Here is a 22197-nt window from a genome sequence, read left to right as displayed (position 1 = left end):
TTATCACTTTCTCTTCAGGGGATAGTGATGTCCTTTAAGAAAGGAAGACAGGCTCTGGCCGGTTGGCTCAGCGGTAGAGCGTCGGCCTGGCGTGCGGGGGACCCGGGTTCGATTCCCAGCCAGGGCACATAGGAGAAGCGCCCATTTGCTTCTCCACCCCGCACCCCCTCCTTCCTCTCTGTCTCTCTCTTCCCCTCCCGCAGCCAAGGCTCCAAGGCTCCATTGGAGCAAAAGATGGCCCGGGCGCTGGGGATGGCTCCTTGGCCTTTGCCCCAGGCGCTAGAGTGGCTCTGGTTGTGGCAGAGCGATGCCCCGGAGGGGCAGAGCATCACCCCCTGGTGGGCAGAGCATCGCCCCCTGGTGGGTGTGCCGGGTGGATCCCGGTCGGGTGCATGTGGGAGTCTGTCTGACTGTCTCTCCCCATTTCCAGCTTCAGAAAAATACCAAAAAAAAAAAAAAAAAAGAAAGGAAGACAGTTCCTGGGTGGTTAAAAAAAAGAAGGAAGTTAATGTGTAGAATGCTTACAGTAGAAGTGGAAGGCCATAGACATATGGAAGAAATGCTGAATGACTTTGAGAGCATTGAGGTGGGAAACTTTGGGGAATGGGCACTCATTCTGCCTGGTTTTGTGATTCCCAATCTTATCCCTCTCACCATCGAGCACACTGGGCCTTGGTGTGGGGACTTAAAGATGGCAGAATTCATCTTTTCAGTTAGCGGTTAGTAAGATAAATGACAAAAGGATAAGGGACTTGAGAGTTTGGCAAAAGACTTGGTAGAAACCACTTAAGCTAATGTTACATTGTGATTTAAAATTTTTTTTGAGAACCAGCTTTGAGTATTGCCAAGATTACACCAGATAAAATTTTATTTGGTTATAAATTGATTTTTATAAGAGGATTCTGGAGTTAGAATAGAATGAGGAGCAGATCAGTTAATGTATGGGACTTTACAGGAAAGATAAATTTGGCATAAAGAACAAGTTTCCCATCTATAATTGGTATATGTATCCTCAGCTTCTGACTCTTTAGAAGTATTTTAAACATTGTGAGAGAAAATTATATGATGTTTGGTTATTGTTTATCATATTTTTTATAAAACTGGTTTTAAATAGTTTATATGAGTCTAGTGGCTCTGGCCGATTGGCTCAGTGAATAGAGCATTGGCCTGGCATATGGATGTTCCAGGTTTGATTCCTGGTCAGGGCACACAAGAGAAGCAATCATCTGCTTCTTTCTCCTTCCCTCTTCCCCTTCTCGCCTTCTTCCCCTCTCTGGCAGCCAGTGGCTCAATTGGTTTGAGCATTGGCCCTGGCACTGAGGATAGCTTGGTTGGTCCCAATGCATCAGCCTCAGGTGCTAAAAATAGTTCAGTTTATTCAAGCAAATCAGCCCAAAATGGGGGTTGCTGGGTAGATCCCAGTTAGGGCGCATGCAGGAGTCTATCTCCCCTCCTCTCACTTAATAAATACATGCATATACATATATACATATGTACATACATAAATAGTTTATAGAATCAAAATCATTAAATATTTTTATTCTGAAACAATAGTACATCGTAATCTTGTGTTGAGAAATTTAAAATGTCTTTGGTTTTTTATTAATCAAAATACTTAAGTAAAGGGATATTTATAAGGACATTTAAAGGTTGCTTTTAAAAAATTTTTGATAGATGGATAATAGTTTGTATGATACATCGGTTACTTAGCACTTGCTTATTTCAGTGTCATAAAATGTAAATGCAATTAAATAGCTGTAGTTCCTATTTCCCAGGAACAAACTTTTTGTAAGTTGTCCTTTCTGAACATTTTCTAGTCATCCTTATTTGTAATTCCTTTGTCTCTAAAGTGAGTTTTGGATCACTTTTGTTAAAGGCTCTTTAGTGGCGACTTGCCAAGTTCTGGAGCTGCAGAGCCACTTGCAGCCTCTACATTGGAACTTTTTTCCACATAGTATGGACTTCTTATTAATAATTTTATTATTTAGATACTAAGTTCCTGTCCATGATTCTACTTTATAAATTTACTTTGATTTCTATTCTTAAAATGTGCTACCTTGAATATATTTTGAAATGGGGTCCACTAGTGATTATTCTTAGTTACTCTGTTACCTTAGACACAGGCTTTGAATTGCTATCTATAAAATGGATTGATTGGGAGGGGGGCTTATTATAAAATAATTTTTGAAAATGGTATTTTAGAGATGAGCATAATTTATTGTTAAGAATTATTCTATTTTCCTTTAGTGGGAAATTTGTCTGCCTGACCATTTATGTTTTACAATATTGATATTAAAACAGCAAGAGAGGTACATGTTTAAAGTTTTATTACCTTTATTATTGGCAGTTCTAAACAGCTTTATATATAGTATGCTGTAGAAAGTATTGAGTCTTCATTATTAGCATTTGTATAGAACCTAATAAAGATCACCTGTCAATGTTGACATTAAATAGGATTAAGATATTAATGGTATGAATACTTGGAATAAACATTTTAAGCAAATATTTTTAATAAATGAATTTTTCATAAAATTCTTTTTAAAAAAAATGAAATTATTTTGTAGGGATTTTGTATATTTTCCCTTCAATTAATAAGGAAAGTCGTTTCTGATAATGTGGAGATTTTTTTTCTTATATGTGACATTTAATTTTTTTAGGTCCTTACGAAGTTAGAGGTTATAGTTTTCATTTTCACATAAATTGCTGATAGGACAATAATTGTTAGCATCTTCTTCAGAGAATGATGTTTTCTAGAGGACGTTTTTTTAGAAGATTCAACCCCCATGGAAAAGTAGGGTGGAAACCTTTTATCAAAATCTGATTAAAAGTATAGGTCAACTTCCTTATTGATGAAGACAACTATTATGTAGTTTTTTTGCTAATGGTGGTGATATTGAGGACAATGACTAGGCTTCAGGTATTGCTAAAACTGAATGATAGTAATGTGTTTGCTTAGGCTTAATGACGTTCAACTATACTGCTCACAAAAATTACGGTATATTTCTAAAGGAATATGAAGCGATAAAATATCTCCTAATTTTTGTGAGCAGTGTACATCACTTCATAGTAGTATTACCATTCAGTAAATATCACAGTAGAAACATACCTAACTAGTCATTTCAATATTTTTAGTTTTTTTCTTTTAGTTTATCCTCTCTAGTGTGCCAGCAATATAGTAGTCCTCCCTAATACATGGGGAATATGTTTCAAGAACCCCAGTGGATGCCTAAAACTGCAGATGGAATAATCAATATGTATATATTGTTTATTCCTATACATACATGCCTACCTGTGATAAAGTTTAATTTTTACATTAGGCACAGTAAGTAATTAACTGTGGGTAGAGTACAGAGCGCATTCCTAGCAGCTGTGGCTGATGCAATGCTGTGAGAACACTCCAGCACCTGAAACCCTCCTAGGCACACCCAGGAGGGAGCTCACCCACTGTAAGGAAGTGACTCAGCGCCAACCAGCCAGCTCCCTGATCTTTTTAGCCATTGGCTGTGAGGAACACTCTGTAACACCCAGTAGGCTGAACCTCTGTATATTAAGATAGCTTGCTTCCTGAATAAAGCGGATCTTTATCACTGAACCTGGTCCCTGGACTCAGGTCTCTGCATCTCTGTCGTCCTCACCCCTGGTGGGCCTTGTCCACATACTGGCGCCTCGAACAGGGACCCAGCCAGCACTCAAAGGACGGGTGAGTGACCCTCTGCAACAGGAAACCTTTACTCTCGAGCCCCGCAGGCTCAAGCCCTGCACGCCCTATTGCAGAGTAGGCAAGTTAAAGTTTGTGAAAAGGATCTTTGTACCTACTAGGAAATCCTCTCAGGTTTCAACACTTGGCTTCGGGACGCGCCTCTTTGGGACCCCGATACTTGGGCCCAAGCTCTCTAGAGTGTCCGTTCAGTGGAAGTACATGAAGGGCAAACCTTCCCCCTCGGTCTCACTCCTACCCTACTAGCCATTCCCGCCAAGGCCCTGAGGAGCCCCACCTCCCTATTTGCCCCCCTCCACTGAGGAGGAAAGTGGCTTAGCCTCTGAGTTTAACACACTCGCGGCTGAGTGCGCAGAAACGAAACCAATGCCCCGGGCCTCACCCGGAGAAGTGCTCCTCAGTGCTGTGTTCACTTTCACTTATTTAACTTTTAATTCTGGTGGCGTGGCTCCCACTTGCAAGCATTGGGGAGGCCTTCATAGCAACCGACCCCATTGCTATTGGTACACTGGAGGGACCCAGCCACAGCTCAGTGGTGGGGACCACACCCTCTTCTAATGCAAGGGAGAGGTTATAATTGTGTCTTTCCAGAAAACAGTCCTCAGCCAATTTGGATCCCAGGATGAAACATCCCGGTGTGCCAAGATGACCCCTCCGATGAGCCCCCCAACCCAGGAAATGGCGAGTCTCCAGAAGACCTCGTGGCCAGTGTGTGCACCCCATTACCTGGGGGGATATGAGAGCTTTGGTGGAGCAGGACCAGAGAGTGGCCCCTGACGGGCCCCTGGGCCCTGGTCTCTGTTAATAACTGCTAACTCCCAGACGCGGGCGGACCCCCACGTCTGGGCTGCTTTCCCCACCCTGGCATTGTCCTGCCCATAGAGACAACAGTAGCAAGCTGTCATTCATCAAATCCAGTTGGTCCTAATTAAAGAGAAGGGGGAAATGTGGGTAGAGCGCAGAGCACATCTCTAGCAGCTGTGGCTGATACAATGCTGTGAGAACACTAGCACCTGAAACCCTCCTAAGCACACCCAGGAAGGAGCTTGCCCACTATAAGGAAGTGACTCAGCGCCAACCAGGCAGCTTCCTGATCTTGTGAGCCATTGGCTGTGAGGAACACACTGTTGGCTGAACCTGTGTATATATAAGCTAGCTTGCTTCCTGAATAAAGCGGATCTGCATCACTGAACCTGGTCCCCAGAGTCGGGTCTCTGTGTCTCTGTCGTCCTCACCCCCAGTGGGGGCCTTGTCCACAATTAACACCAATAACTAATAAAATAAGACAATTATAATGGTATGTTGTAATAAAAGTTATGTGAATATGGGCTTTTTTCCCTCTCCCCAAATGTCTTACTGTACTGTACTTACCCTTCTTGTGGTGATACGTGATGATATGGTGCCTGCGTAATGAAATGAAGTGAGATGCTCAGAATGGTGTGCAATTTAAAACTTACAAATTGTTTATTTTTGGAATTTTCCATTTAATAGTTTTGGACCATGTTTGTCCACAGGTTACTGAAAACCTAGGAAGCAAAACTGTAGATGAGGGGGGCGTATAAATGCTAAGCTTCGTTTTTTTCTTTAGTATTTATGCCAGAAACTTAACTGAGGTAGAAAGCTTTCTCAATAGTTTTTAAGGTGCTAGTCATTTCAATTTCTCACATACCTTCTCTTCTGTCGGAGAATTCTTTCCTTTTGACAGCACATGTTCAGAATATATGCACCAGTTGTAATTGAGTCCCTGCCCAAAGAAGAAAAAGTTTACTACATGTACTTTGCAGTAAAATAGAAGGCCCAGGGAACACTTTAGCACAGCTGTTCTCAACCTGTGGGTCGCGACCCCGGCGAGGGTTGAACGACCAAAACACAGGGGTCGCCTAAAGCCATCGGAAAATACATATTTATTATACATTTTTAAATAAAATATGTATACAATACATTTTTAAATAAAATATGTGTACAATACATTTTTAAATAAAATATGTATACAATACGTTTTTAAATAAAATATGTATACAATACATTTTTAAATAAAATATGTATTTTCCGATGGCTTTAGGCGACCCCTGTGTTTTGGTCATTCGACCCTCGCTGGGGTCGCGGCCCACAGGTTGAGAACCGCTGCTTTATAAGTTTTAACTACTAGGAAGACAAATTATGTCACCGCTGGTGTCGGAGAAACCTATTAAGAACTTTTGAGGTGACCAAATGAATGTAATAATTTGTGCATATAGCCCAGTGGCATTATGTGAAGATGAGCTGTTAGTACACAGTGGTATAAAAACAAACGAATCAGATTTATCTGAAGGTGAGAATAGTAATTTTAAACCAAGAAACTGCTGGTAAACCAAAAGTAACAAACATTGTAACTGCCACTTGAAAAATGAGCGAACCTGGGAGCAAAATTGGACCCTAGAGGATGTTAGTTCTCCAAAAGAAGAATTCCTAATTATGTAGAATCTGAGATGGTGTCTATCAGCACAGATCTGTATCATTTGGCTCTTACTCCAAGTAACATTTGGGAGAAGACAGGGATTGTCATGGGTTTTCCAGTAAATGTTGTTGATAAGTAAATACATTAATCAGGTTGGAAGGTGTGAATTTCCTTGTTGAGGCCCTTGGGCTAAAATTACTCATAATTGTGGTAGAGGATGGGTGAGTGTCTTACTATTTTGACAACAGATCAAAGACTTCTAAGCTGCTCTTTGTGTGTAGAAGTATATGGGCGGATATTATCCAAGACCAGGGAGCAATTACCATTTACAGAATTCCATTTTTTTTATGAGAGTCAAACCCTTCCTTGGTCATTTCTATTCGAAAAGTACTTTTAAAAACTTTGTGGCCAGAAATGAACAGGACTAAAGTACACCTTCCTGGGAGACAAGAGTAAAGGAGAAATGTACAGACAGAATTCCAAATGGAAAAGATAGAATTTGATGGAATATAATGTAGTTCTCAGTATTCTCAGAAATGAAGAGATTGAAATAAAAGTTAGCAGGGAGCTTTGACAATGTGGAGATTGGAAGATGTCTGCTGTTGGAGCTACAGAGCATTGATAGGGAAATCTGCAATAAATCAAAGATTTTGAGTATCAGCTAGAGTTCTTTCTCCATGGATCACCTTTACCTTTCTCCTAATCAAAAATTCCCCATCCTTTGAGGCCTAAAATTACTTCCTTGAAAATGTTTTTTTTGAGGGGTGGGGTCTCTTATTGGAATTGTTTTAAATTTTGTTGTATGTCTCTTTGGTACATTATATTTGTTCCTGCTAGATTACAAACTATTGAAGGCAGGGATGATTTATTAGTAATATAGCTAGCCTTGGAATGATTCAATAAATACTTGTTAAGTTGAATGTGGAAGCAGAAAGTTATTGAAACAGGAAGTTGTGACTTAAAAAATTACTGTTTTAGAGGAAGAGATTGGGATAGGTGCAAGAATAAGAGGATGTTATGGATGAGAATAACAAGAACTTTTAGATTTTGAGACTGAGTATGCAACTCAGTGATAACTTTACTGTGTGAGTATGATGAAATTCGTTAGTATTTACAAACTATCAGGCTAACATCAGAAAGGTCATTAGAGAATATAAACCATTCGTGTCATGATAAAGTAGGATAAAATATAAAAATTATCATTGGCTTTTAACCCTGGGATTATGGTGGTTTTCACTGTGATTAAAACTAAATTGGTACCTTCCTGGTTTATAGATTTTTAGCCTAAATTTTTGTTTCAGTTGGGTTGCTGCTCAGAAATAGAATTACTACTGTATCTTTGGGTGTACTAGAGGTTACTGTTGCTTCTAGTCTTGTAGGTTAATCTTTTAGAGGGCTTTGGTTCAACTTTTATAATGCCCAAACACTGGAGGAGAAGGGTACATATATATACACATGACGTGCGCGTCAGTGCGTGCATATGTGTGTTTAACTGCAATAATCATTTTTATGGTCCTTTCTTCCAGTTAAGTTTCTAATAGTCTAAATTTCAAAATACCCTTTAGACTTCTCAGTTGAAAAACAAGCATTCATTCTGATTATTTTTCTTTATTTTTATTGATTTGAGAAAGAGAAACATTGACTTACTGTTCCACTTATTTATGCATTCATTGGTTAATTCTTGTTATGTGCCCTGACTGGGGATCAAGCCTGCAACTTAGATGTATTGGGATGATGCTCTAACCACCTGAGCTGATTGGTCAGGGCTTACTCAGTTTCTTTTTGTTTTCTGCCTCTTACTTAATTCTTTGTACCTTAGGAGATCAATCACTCTTTCATTCAAATACTAAGGAATCCCAATGCTGAGAGTTATGTCAAATTAAGCTGTAGGAGTGAAAGTAGCTGTGAAAATTTTCTTGTCTTTTCTTGCTATTTATATAAATATCTGGGGGCCTTGATGATTTTATTACTATTATCTGCTTAGATATTTGTTTCGCTATTCCCTCTGAAAAATTGCTGTTATCCTGGCACGGCTCAAAATGTCACTCTCTCTTAGGCAAAATTATTCTTCTCATTTATTTACCATTTCTTCTGCCTGGACTCAAATCTTTATTTCACTGCCTACTACCCTATAACTTTGAGCACATTAATAATCTTTCTAGGCTTCGATTTGTTTATCAGCAAAATTGGGATGATAATAGTAAATCCCTTTAGGATTATGGTGAAGGTTTAGGGATATAACAGTTATAAAGTACTTAGGACAATGTCTAGCATATAGCAGGGGCTTGGTAATTAACATTACCCACACCATTTACTGTGTGGCCAGTTGGCTGTTTCTTCCATCTTTTCAATGTACTAGGGCACTGCTTTAGTTAGGTGCTAGAGATTAAAGAAATAAAAGACACTGTATTTGCCCCCAAAGGACTTCAGGTAAAGTTAGAAAACAGATAAATCAATAAATTCATTATATGATAATTCTTATTAAAAAGGTAAATATAGGGTGCTCTGGAGCACCTAGGATAAATACCTAATTCAGACTGCCATTAAAGGTTTCTTGCAGGAGGTGACATCAGCATTTATCTATTTTCATGGTCTTAATAGCTACTTATTGGTGCCAATATACAGTTATCTGTATTCAACACTTCAGAATTATCTATGTACTTACTAGAATGTTCTGCTTCTATGTCCCTCAGAATTCATAAATGTAAAATGTCCCCAACCTGACTTTATCATTTAATCCCTAAACATTTCTTAAAGCTACTTCCTTTTTTCCATTCATACTACTTAGTTCTTGGTCCTCATTATCTCATACTTAGACCATTGCCCTGAAATCTGCTCTTCCTGTAGCCTCTAGACTAGAGCAGGGGTCGGGAACCTATGGCTCACGAGCTAGATGCGGCTCTTTTGATGGCTGCATCTGGCTCGCAGACAAATCTTTAATAAAACAAATAATAACGTTAAAAATATAAAACATTCTCATGTATTACAATCCATTCATTTCCTACCGCTCATGTTCATGGTTGCGGGTGGCTGGAGCCAATCACAGCTGTCCTCCGGGACAACACCAAATTTTTATTGGATAATGCATAACGTACACGGGTCATTGTATGACTCTCACGGAGTTCCATTTAAAAATATGTGGCGTTCAGGGCTCTCTCAGCCAAAAAGGTTCCCGACCCCTGCTCTAGAGCATTTTCTCTAAAAGTAAGTTGACCTTTTTACAGGTTAAAACCCTTTAGTAATCTATATCTGTAGTTAAGGTCTCCATCATCTAACTTCAGTTTATCCCTCCCATCTGGACTCACCTCTCCCATTTGTACTCTGCCCGCTGTTATTCTGCATTCTCACTACATAAAGAGCTTTGTGTCTGCCCCCACCCCTGCTCATGCTACACACATATACACACCCCACTTCAGTCTTACATTCTTTCTGTTACTTTATACCTACTGGAATAAGAACTTAGTATCTTATTACCTCCATTTTACCTGGCTAACTTTTATCCTTTAAGACTTTGTTCTGCATTTCTTCCACAAAGCCATTCTTGAGTTCTGTGTCCCTAATCATCCTTACAGAATTGTATGTCTTTCCTTATGGAATCGTATGTCTTTTCTTTGTATTTCCATGATATCGTTACTGTACTTACTGTTTCTATTGCTAGTGTGATTCTTTTGTAATATTTTCAACTCCTTGATGCCAGGCACTTTTTTTGTAAACATAGGGCTAAGATCATAATAGGCCCTGAGTAAATATTTGATGGGTAGATGGATGATGAATACATGTTAATTTAGGCATGCAGGGATGACTAGCGTATGCCAGAGAGAAAGACTATCCAGGTGCAAAGCCACAGAAGAGTTAAAGTGCTTAGTTTAGGAATTCAGAATAAACTGAAGCATGAGGTGTAAGGTTGGGAGTGTCAAGAAATGAGCCTAGACTGGCAGACAGAGCCCATAGTGAAAGGTTTTCTTATGCCTTGCAAAGAAATTTAGTTTTTATCCTGAGGGCACTGGAGAGCCATTAAAGGATTTTAAGCTCGGGAGTGACAGGTAGATTTACAGTAATCCATTAATTCTAAGAGGCCAATATTTCTTGCACTTTAACATCTCTGAAATTGTAATGCATCTTACAACTGATTGCGTCATTTTTAATTTTTTTAAAGAGGGAAATGAGAAGCATCAACTTGTAGTCGCTCCTCATATGTGTCTTGACTGCGGGTTGCTGCAGCCAAGCCAGCAACCGTGGGGTCATATTGATGATCCAGTGCTCAAGACAGCAACCTCTAGGGGTTTTGGACAGAGGACCTCAGCATTCCAGGTCAATGTTCTATCCGCTATGCCACTACCAGTCAGGCACAATTGTGTTTTACAGTTCTCATAGGCAATACTTCTTTCTACTGGTTCAAGATAATGGTGTATATTACAATGGATGATACATTAAATATAAAGACATTACAGAATGTTTTAGAAACATCATTCTGGCATAGTGTAGAGAATACCTTAAGAGCAGGATAATAAGCTGCTGAACATAATCCAGAAAAGAAATTTGAGGCAGTTGTGCTGAGGATGCACTCATTTAGTTTGGATATTAAGAGCTTTGTATGTGCCAAGTACAGGACTAAACATGGAGAAATAGATACAAGAATCACAAAAGAAATAAGGTTTCCAGATAATGTTAAGAATAATTATAAATGGTAATAAGGACCGTGAAGGAAGTAAAGGGGATAATGAGTGAGTAAACTAGGAGAGACCCTTTAGATAAGTAACTGGTATTGAGTTGAAGTTTTTTAAATGGGGATAAACCTTCCAGGTAAAGAACTTTCTAAGTAGAAGAGCAAATGCAGAAGTGTTGGTATAAGAAAGATTGGGGAGGAAAAACTGAATTCAAGATTTTGGTCATATGCTTAAAAACAAATATGCCTTGACTCTTTATCTCATGCTGTATATACAACAATTAAGTTAAACTGGGTCAAAGACCTCAATGTAAGGGCTAAAACTATAAAACTTGTTTACAAAAATGTAGGAGAAAAGTCTTAGAGACCTTGGGTTTGGCAAAGACAGCTTAAATAGGACACAAGTAAGAAAATAATCAATTAATTGAACTTTATCAGATTTTTAAAATCTTGTTCTAAAACTTTTGAAAATAATCAGGCAAGCTGCAGAACAGGAGAAAATATTTGCAAAACATACATTTGTCAGAAAACGTGTTTTTAAAAAAAAATTAAGTGAGAGGCATGAAGGCAGGGAGGCAGAGGGACAGACTTCCACATGCACCCTGACCAGGAACACCCTCCATAAGCCCCATCTGAGGCCATGTGCTCTGCCCATCTGGGGCCAGTGATTGGTTGCTTGGGGGCCAATGCTTGGTTGATCGGCAACCGAGCTCTTTCAGCTCCTGAGGCAAGGCTGTGGAGCCATCCTCAGTGCCTGGGGCCAACTTGCTCAGCTATAGCTGCTGGGGGGGGGGGGGGGAGGAAGGAGAGGGGGAGGGGTGGAGAAGCAGGTGGTAGCTTCTCCTGTGTGCCCTGACTGGAAATCGAACACAGGACTTCCACACCTGGGGCCAACACTCTACAACTGAGCCAAGCATCCAGGACCAGAAAACTCTTATATAGAACATACGAAAAACTTTTACAACTCATTAATTAAGAAGACAGTTCATTTAAGAAGTAGGTAAAAGATTTGAACAGATACATCACCAAAAAAGATACAGAAATGTCAGGCCCATGAAAAAATATTTAGCACCTTTAGACATTAAGGAAATCAGGCTAAATATACAGTGAATCATCACTGTTTGCTAGCCGGGATAGCTAAAAATAGAAAGATCTGTTAATCGATGTATTTTCAAGGATGTAGAGCAACTAGAAACTCATACAGTGCAGGTGGCAATATAAAATGGTACAGCCACTTTGGAAAACAACTTGGCAGTTTTTAAAGTTAAACATTCACCTACTATACAACCCAGGTTATTTACCTTCACGGAATGGAAGCGTATGTCCACACAGAGACTTACACACTTCGTTTATTGTAGTTTTATTTATAATAGTAAAAAACTGGAAACAACCCAAGAATCAACAGGTAAATGAATAAAAATACGGTGGTATAATCAGACAGTTAGGGTTTGTCTTGGCAGTAAGAAGGCAAGACTTGTCTTCATCAAAGAAGATAAACGGAGATACAGCAAAGGTGTAAAGGTGAGTCAGGATCAGACAATGAGCATTGAGTGAGTCAAGTTCCACAGGAATTATCAAGAGTGTTTGATATAATTTTTAAAATAGATTTTTAATATTAATTCAGATACTTTAACATTGAAGGAGTTTTAAGAAGAAAAAGTGACTCAGTTTTACCATAATAATGTTTCTTTTTTTCTTACTTTCATTGAAGTCTTAACTTAAGAGTTACACATGATCAGATCTATGTCTCAGAAAGATAAATTGCCCTGGTCAGGTAGTTCAGTTGATTAAAGCATCATCTCTATGTGCTAAGGTTACAGGTTCAATTCCCAGTCAGTGCACATAAAAGAACCAGTGAATGCATAAATAAGTGAAACAACAAATCGGTGTTTCTTTCTCTCTTTCTCCCCTTCCTCTCTCAAATCAGTAAGTAAAGTTTTTTTATAAAAGATAAATTTGATAGATGGGTAGGAAGAGCAAGGCAAAGGTTATGGATGAAGGTGAGCCACGGTAGTGCAGAACAGAAAGATGACCAACTCTGAAAACACAGACAATGGAGAACCTCTGAATTTGGGGGCATAAGGGAGAAAATCAGAAATAATTGGTTTATAACTTGAATGACAGGGTAATTAAATGCTGTTTACCTTGTAGAGTGATGCAGTGCTTCTCTCGTCCTAACCCATTTTTATACCTTAAGACTACTGAGGCCCACCTTCTTCTACCTGCCTCTGAAGAAATCTTGTTTCAACAACTCTGCTTTCTTTCCTAGCTTCTAACCATTCTTGAGATTTTTCCTCTTCGATGGCTGTAACTGCTTGCTGTAGCTAAGTAGTTTTCAGAAAGTTATTCTCCTGTGTTTGGTGGTTTTATTATTGTATCCCAGAAGCCCCTAAACTAAATGATGACCTCTAGGAGAGGGAAAGTGGGAATGTGTGTTCAGAGAAGGGTGCACAGGGACTTTCACTCTAATGGTGCATATTTACCTTTTCAAAAGTCAAAACCAAGGATTTGCTTCTGAGAGTGGCAGAATAAGCTCTTTTGTTTTTTTTTTCATTATAAGTTTAATAGCAGTTCTTATAGGATGGGGTAATTTGAACAGGATCAGAAGACTAATGCAAAGTTTAGTCAGTTTTATATGTTTGTTTTATTTTTAAGAGAGGAAGAGAGAGAGAGAAAGCAAGGAAAGAGATGAGAAGCATCAAGTAGTAGTTTTGTCACTTGAGTAGTTTATTTTTTTATTCATTTTAGAGAGAGACAGACAGACAGATAGAAAGGAGGAGGAAGAAGCATCAACTCTCATATGTGCCTTGACCAGGCAAGCCCAGGGTTTCGAACTGGTGACCTCAGTGTTTCCAGGTCGACACTTTATCCACTGTGCCACCACAGGTCAGGCTTGAGTAGTTTATTGATTGCGTTTCATACTTGCCTTGACCTTGGGACAGGGTGGGGGGGTGCTTAAGCTGAGCCAGTGACCTAGGGCTTCAAGCCAGCGACCTTTGGGCTCAAGGCACGGACCTTGGGATCAGGTTGGTGATCCTGACTCAAGCTGGTGACCTCGGGGTTTCAAATCTGGGTCCTCAGAATTCTAGATCGATGCTCTATCCACTGTGCAGGTTAGTATAGTTGGTCAGTTTTTGATTTTGTGTGAATAGTAGTATTTTAAGTCATGTTCAGTTAAGGGTTATAGGGTGATTTAGCCTTATAAATATATTAATATTCAGAAGAGTACATTTCATATTCAGTAATTAAATTTCACCATAGTATAGTTGCTGAGTAAGAAATCACAACAATCATATCAGTTATTAACATGAAATGTCAATTTAGGCTGGTAATTTCAGAAATACCAAGTTGAAGTTGAAGCGTTGTTTGAGGCATTGGTAAAAGAATGATATTTTTAAAATGATATTAAAGAGAATGCAGAAAATTCAAACTGAAATCTATTACATGTGAAACACAAATTATGTATTTATGAATTGTACATTATACAAAATTATGTATATGTTTTGAACATTGCCTGTAATTTGTTGGTGTTTAGCAAATAGAAGGATCTATAGGTTATTAATTAAATTCAAATTAGTTAAATTTGAATTTCAAATTAGTTAATATTCTTCATGCAAATTGTGACCCTAATCAGCATATTTAGAAACTGAAGAGATTATCCCATTTATACTTTGATAATATGTTTTCCTGTTGGAGACAGTTGCTAGTTTTATGTGTATAGACATGAAGTAACTTAAGTTATGTATTGGTTTATAAGAGAGGATTGGACATAACATAAGAAATTCAGAGCCATGGCCAGAAGTTTGGTTGGTTTTAGAGCATCATCCCAAACCTCAGAGGTTTCGGGTTCAATCCCTGGTCAGGACACATACAGGAACAGATCGGTGTTCCTGTCTCTCTTTCTTTCTACCTTATTCTCTCCCTAAAATCAGTTAAGTAAACGTTTAAAAAACAACAACAAGGAAATTCAGAAGTAATCATTGGTCCATGTCCTATCTCACTGTCATGTTCCAATTTTTAGAAATATTTATAGAATATTCATATATAATTAATCATTGAAAGGCTTACATCATATATATGTGTGAGGGGGAGATTCTGATCAAGAAATTAAAAAGTGTAATAAAGTTCTTTTTTGTACTTCAGTCTTTGGTGTGTCTATAAAATTTTGCTATTTTTTCTTTCTTTTTCCCTGAAGTGAGAAGTGGGGAGGCAGAGAGACAGACTCCTGCATGCTCCCGACCGGGATCCACCCAGCATACCCATTAGGTGAAGATGCTCTGCCCATCTGGGGTGTTGCTCCATTGCATCCGGAGCCATTCTAGTGCTTGAGACAGAGGCCACAGAGCCATCCTCAGCGCCTGGGCCAACTTTGCTCCAATGGAGCCTTGGCTGCAGGAGGGGAATAGAGAGACAGAGAGAAAGGAAGGGGGAAGGGTGGAGAAGCAGCTGGGCGCTTCTGTGTGCCCTGGCTGGAAATCGAACCTGGGACATCCACACACTGGACTGACGCTCTATCACTGGAGCAAACCAGTCAGGGGCTTGCTGGTGTTTTTTTTTTTCTTTTATTAGTGCCTATACAATCAACAAATCCAATGAGAGTTCAGTTTAGGCTGAAGATGTGTTATTTTCAACAGGTAGTACTAGAAAATTTTCAATCATATTTTATGTTTTTGAGACCTACCTTTTCATTCACAATAATACTTTCATTTTTCTATTTTTTATTTTACATAATAAAGGTAATAAAATATTCAAGTAATTGCATGAACACTTGTTTTTTATTGTTACTATAATATGGAATAAACGTAATAACTGGCTCAATAGTTGGAAGCCATTTAAATAGGATTTGAAATGGACATCAAAAGATGTCTTTTCAGAGTAAATAGGGTGTAAATAGAGAGCCTACTGAGGCTTTTGTTCTTGTGACAGAGGGACAGACAGATAGGAAGGGAGAAAGATAAGAAGCATCAGTTCTTCATTGCGGCTCCTTAGTTGTTCGTTGATTGCTTTCTCATGTGCTTTGATGTGTGTGTGTGTGTGGGGGGGTACAGCAAAGTAAGGGGCCCCTTGCTCAAGCCAGCGACCTTGGGCTTCAAGCCAGTGATCTTTGGGCTCGATCCAGCACCCCACCCCACCTCCACCTCCGCTCAAGCTGGTGAGCCTGTGCTCAAGCCGGATAAGCCTGCGCTCAAGCCGGATAAACCCATGCTCAAGCCAGCGACCTCAGGGTTTTAAACCTAGGTCCTCTGTATCCCAGTCTAATGCTCTACCCACTGTGCCACCTCCTGGTCAGGCAAGAGAGCCTACTGAGGTGGATCAAAAAAATATAAGACATGCACTGCTATCTAATCATATGGGGATGAACAATAGTTCTGTAGATTCCTTGAAAGCATTTGAAGAATTGAATAGTAAACTAGGATTTAGGAACATTGGTGATGTGTTGTTTTTTTTTATTGTAAAATGTAAATAACACAATATTTACCACTTAAACTATTTTTATGTGTTCAGTTCAGTGACATTAAAAACATTCATATTGTTGTGCAACCATCACCACCATCCATCTTCAGAACTCTTTCATCTTCCCAAATTGAAACTCTGGGCCCTAGCCAGTTGGCGAATGTCCTAGGTTTGATTCCCAGTCAGGGCAAACAGGAAAAGCCCCCATCTGCTTCTCCACGCCTCCCTCTCTCAAACCCCCTCCCCCCCATGGCTCCATGGCCTCCGCCTCAGGCGATAAAATAGCTCAACTGCCGAGCAACGGCCCATCAACTGGTAGGGGGCTTGCCAGGTGGATCTGGGCTGGGGCCCATGCGAGATTCAGTCTCTGCCTCCCCTCCTCTCACTGAAGAGAAAAGAAACTATATACATTAAATAATAGCTCCACATTTTCTCCAGCCTTTCCCCCTCAGTTCCTAGCACCACTATTCTATTTTCTTGTGTGTGTGTGTGTGTGTGTGTGTGAATTTGACTACTCTAGTTACCCAGTATAATTGAAAGCATACAATATTTGCTCTTTTATGTCTGGCTTATGTCACTTAGAATAATGGCTTCAAGGTTTATTCATGTAATAGTATGTTTCATAACTTCATTTTTTTAGGTAGAATAATGTACTGTGTGTGTATACACACACACACACACACACACACCATATTTGGTTAATCCATTCAGTGGATATTTTGGTTGTTTCTATCTTTTGGCTATTGTGAATAATGCTCTTGTGATCATAGGTGTACAAATGTCTGTTTGACTTCCACTTTCAATTCCTTTAAATCTGGGTCCTCTGTTTCCCAGTCTAATGCTCTACCCACTGCGCCACCGCCTGGTCAGGCAAGAGTGGAATACATTCAGAAGTGGAATTGCTAGATCATATGGTAACTCCATGTTTAATTTTTTGAGAAACAGCCAATACTGTTTTTCATAGCACTTGCACCATTTTTAATTCCTATCAGAACTACACAAGAATTCCAATTTTATACATCCTTGCTAACACTTCTTATATTTTATGTGTGTGATTTTTTAAATTTTTTGTTGTTTTTAAATAATAGCCATTCTGATGAGTGTGTTTGATCTCTTTTAAGATGAGTTTGAAACACTGAAAGAGCAGAGGAAGTGGATTGCCGACTATCTAAGGTTTTTATGTAGTGTTTAATGGTCTGTGTGTGTGTAACAAAAAAAAGGATATTTCAAAGACCAGTTCATATAGGAAAAATAGTTGTAAATTTTAGTTGTAAATGCCTGTGTTCAAGAAGATCTCAAATTAGTAACCTAGTTTTAATCTTAAGGAAATAGGAAAACAAAAACTGAAAAACTAAATGTAAGATTAGCAGAGGGAAAGGAATAATAAAGATTTCAGATAAATGAAGCAGAATATAGAAAAATAATAGTTTATGAAACCAGAATTAAAAAGAAATAGATAAACCTTTAGCTACAACAACTAAGATAAAAGAAGACAATTTACATCAGATAGTTCTGTTGAAAAATGGGCAAAGGACTTCAATAGATATTTCTCCAAATAGTATATACAAATGGCTGACAAGCCCAGTAAAAGATTCTCATTAGGGAAATGCTAATCAAAACCACAGCAAGATAGCACTTAATCCTCACTGAGAAGGCTATAAAAAGTGTAAAAACTGAAAATAGCAAGTGTTGTCAAGGATATGGTAAGATTGGAAGCCTCATACGTTGCTGGTAGGATTGTAAAATGGTACACCTGTGATTTTTGGTTCCTTAATAAGTTAAATATAAAATTACCATGTGACTTAGCAATTTTTCTAGTTATATACCTAAAAGAATTGAAGAGAGATGTTTAAATGAAAACTTGTATGCAGATATTTTTGGTAGCACTAGTCAAAATAGCTGAAAGGTAGAAACGAGCAGATGTCCATGATAGATGAATGAACAAAATGTGATATATTTTATTTATACAATGGAATATTATTCACCAGAAAAAGGAATAAAGTACTCATACATACTGTCACATGATAAATCTTGAAAATATTGTGTTAGGTGAAAGAAGCCAAAACAAGAGTACATCTGTGTGATTCCATGTATATGAAATATTTGGAATAGGCAAATCTGTAAAAATAATGCAGGTTAATGGTTGACAAGGGCTGGAGGGAGGAAGGAGAGAATGGAGAGTAGTGACTTCTTAATGAGTACTGGGTTTCTGTTTGGGTGATGGAACTGAAAGATGGTGATGATTGTATAACATTGTGGATATACTGAGTGCTACTGAATTGGACCTTTATAAATGGTTAAAATGGTAAATTTTACATTATGAATATTTTACCACAATATTTTTAAAGCTGTGATATAAGAAGTAATCTGTTTGTCAGACTATCACTAGATCTGATGACCAGTGATATTAGCATGATTTGGGTTTTGGGGGTTTTTTTTGGCGGGGGGGTTGTACCTTATAATATGTGAAAAATTTCCTAGGAAGTTTCAAAAAAATAAATACAGTAGGTCTCCCACTTCCTCTCTTCTGAGTTATTTGGTCTGAGGTAGGGTCTAGGAATCTCCATATTAAGGAAACACTTTAGATCAGGGGTCTCAAACTCAACTCAGCATGTGGGCCGCAGAGCAAGATCACAGCCGTTAGGCTGGCCGCACTAGGTCTACAAAAGACAACTGTTACGCAACACTTTTCAGTGTCACAAAACGACCAGAAACTGTAGTTCATGGATTAGTCTGCGGGCCGCAAAAAATTGTTCGGCGGGCCACGAGTTTGAGACCTCTGCTTTAGATGATTATGGTGCAGGTGTCCTGTACCTGCTTCTTTATATCAAAAACACAGTATTGTACTATCATGTAAGGAACACTCTAGGGCAGGGGTCTCAAACTCGCGGCCCGCCGAACAATTTTGTGCGGCCCGCAGACTAATCCACGAAGTTCAAAATATTTTGGATAAAATTAAGTAAGCCTAGGGGCCTACTTGTATTTTTCATTTCTCTAGCATCCTAGCTAGATATTAGCTTAGTTAACAGCAGTTGTGATGCGAACTACAGTTTCTGGTCGTTTTGTGACACTGAGTAAACTGCATGTACGATTGTGCTTGTTGTACTGATTTTTTTTTGTTTTCAACTGCTGTGAGAAAAGTGTTGCGTAACAGTTGCCTTTTGTAGACCTAGTGCGGCCCGCCGAACGGCTGTGATCTTGCTCTGCGGCCCACATGCCGAGTTGAGTTTGAGACCCCTGCTCTAGGGTGCCAAAAATTTTAGGTTCTATACATAAAGATTTTCTACTCTGTGCTTTTATGAAGAGAAACAAACATGAGATTGGCCAAATTTAAAAGTTAGCTTTTCTTGTGAGAAAACTAGGTCCAAAAATTCAAAACTGCTCTATTCCCAGATCTTTATCCCAAATAAAGTTTACCCCTTGAGTATGTGTGGCTGTTTTATCTTGTGACTTTTTCTGACCACACCAACATACCCATAACTTATTTATTCCAGTCCTTCTACTGTATAAAATTTAAAAGCAGAGGTTACTTTGTATACTTATGACTTATTAATATGAAATGGCATGCTAAGATTTAACATTTATGATTTCTAATGTAATTTTAGCATAACCTGAGCTATTTCTGAAAATCTGTGACATTTGGGGATTTGTGGTTTAATTTGAAGCACAACTTAAAATCAAAGCTTTAAAGCTTTATAGCAGTACTTTAAAGCTGCTGTGTGTGGGAAGCAAACCTTAGAGAATGATCTAGCTATAGTTTAGCAACTTAGCATGACTTCTTTATGTATGTTCTGATGAAATTAACTCAAGACAATACTATTGTATGCTATATACCTGAAGGAGCAATTGCTTTCTAGTTGCAAACACTAATGATTTAATTTTTTATAACTCAGATCTTTGAGAAATATTTTGAAGTTTGATGTCAATTTTTTCTTAACCACCTTCAGGTCAGCCAGGCATTCGAGAAGCTATTTCCATGTCCTGTATAACCAATGGGAGTGGTGCAAATAGAAAACCAAGTCATACCAGCTCTGTCTCTATTGCCAGGAAAGAAACTCTTTCATCTGCTGCTAAAAGGTATCTCTTTGTAAGTGGGGGGTGGGAGGGAGATGTGAAGGTAACTTTGTACAACTGTTAGATGTGATAATTCGGTCTCCGAAACAAAATATGAGGTAGAGCTTACAGAATTCAAACGAGTGTCCTTGAATATAGAGATATCAGCCAGTACTCGGTTTACATTCATCAAGTTGTATGAGGCAACTTTTGCTTGTTATAAAACAAGAAAGCAGTTTAATTTCCTGGTTTGGCTTTGTTTCTTTTAAACAAGCATCTGTTGTTAATGAGGTAAGCATCACTATGTTTAATGTAATTACAAAAGTGAATTTTCCATGGCATGTGATACCTTTGATACAGCACGCTTATTTTTATTTATTTGTTTGTTTGTTTGTCTATAAGTAGTATAGTAGACATACAATATATTAGTTTTAGGTGTATAACATAATGATTCAATATTTAGGTACCCCAGGATGTATTGACCAAGATTAACATCTGTGACCATACAGAGTTATCAAGATGTTAATGACTATATTCCTAATGCTGTATATTATATCCCTGTGTCTGATGTATTTTATAACTGGAAGTTTTTATCTCTTATTCATCTTTAGCTTTTCACCCAACCTGTCCACCTCCTTCCCTTCCAGCAACCGTCAGATCATTCTTTGAGTCTGTTCTGTTTTGCATTTTAGATTCTACAAAGAAGTGAAATCATACAGTATTTGTCATTCTCTGATATAACTATTTTAAAGGAGTAATAGTTTGATATATATATCTACATTAGTGGGAAGTTAAACCCTAGTATAACTTTTATTTTTTAATTATGACTATAAAATTAAGGCTTAGTTCAAAATACAGTACTGTGGCATGTGTGTGTGTGTGTGTGTGTGTGTGTGTGTGTGTGTGTGTGTGTGTGGAAGGCAGCGGAAATACCGCAATGTAACAGTTTCAGTGGATTACAGATTCACATTCTGTATGTTCTTTTCATCAGTTAATTCATTTAACCTGTTGTTTCAGCAAAATTGCTTTTGTGTAATTCCTAGCAAATTATTTCATATAAAGCTTCGAGAGACCACAAGAGATCCACTACATAATTTTGGGCTATTTTGTTCAAAGAATGATTGAGGACCTCAAGTACTAGAGTAACATTTAAAATGTACTTATAGAAAATGGTTGCCTCAATAAACTAATGCCAGTGACTAAATTATTCATTAGTTTGGATTTATGGATGTTAACCAGGCATGGTGAAGAAATGACAAGATATTTAGGCCTTTTTAAAGCCCCTTTTAGAATTCAGTCTTTGAAGTCATTATTGTTACAGACTTGAGACTATCTCCTCCAGTGCATGGCAAAGTTTATTATCTGTGTTCCACTTTCAGAAAAGAAATGGACAAATAAGAAAACAAACATTGGAAAATTTTTAATGTAATTTTTAATCAACTATCTTATATCTAGTAATAGTTTAGATACTGCCCATTTTCTTTCTTTCTTTTTTTTTTTTTTGCCCATTTTCTTACGTAGATATAGTTCTGTGCAGTGATCAGTATTATGTATGATAATGACTCAGTAGTCTAAGACCAACTCAGTTTGTTACTTAGGATGCAGGGGTTCTGTAGTATTTTGCTTTTCAATAACCAGGAGGAAAATCTCTTTTAAATTGTACTGGCATTCAGGATAGTTTGAAGAACAACAAGAAAGAAGCAATTTCTAATTCAAGTATACATTTGAGATAGAGAATTGTATATCTCAGAACATACTATAAAAAAACTAAACATGAAGTAAAAAAAATTAAATTAAAAAAATATATAAAAACTAAACATGAAGTAGATAGTCAAGAGCCAGTCTCCAGAAGTGAATCAGATGAAGAAA

General features: G+C 38.2%; 1 protein-coding gene across 5 annotated transcripts in view; it reads left to right on the top strand.

The window, feature by feature from the left end:
* EML4 (EMAP like 4) overlaps positions 1-22197 on the top strand; it is a 154772-nt gene that overhangs the window by 57226 nt on the left and 75349 nt on the right. For all 5 annotated transcript variants that reach the window (XM_066378395.1, XM_066378398.1, XM_066378397.1 and 2 more), the window contains exon 3: positions 20223-20352. In XM_066378395.1, the coding sequence (XP_066234492.1) occupies positions 20223-20352 (130 nt within the window). The remainder of the gene's footprint in view (positions 1-20222; positions 20353-22197) is intronic.

This window comes from Saccopteryx leptura, chromosome 3 (genome assembly GCF_036850995.1).
Source record: "Saccopteryx leptura isolate mSacLep1 chromosome 3, mSacLep1_pri_phased_curated, whole genome shotgun sequence".
NCBI lineage: Eukaryota > Metazoa > Chordata > Mammalia > Chiroptera > Emballonuridae > Saccopteryx > Saccopteryx leptura.
Note: the sequence above shows the minus strand (reverse complement) of the source record. Positions and strands in the feature narration are given on the sequence as shown.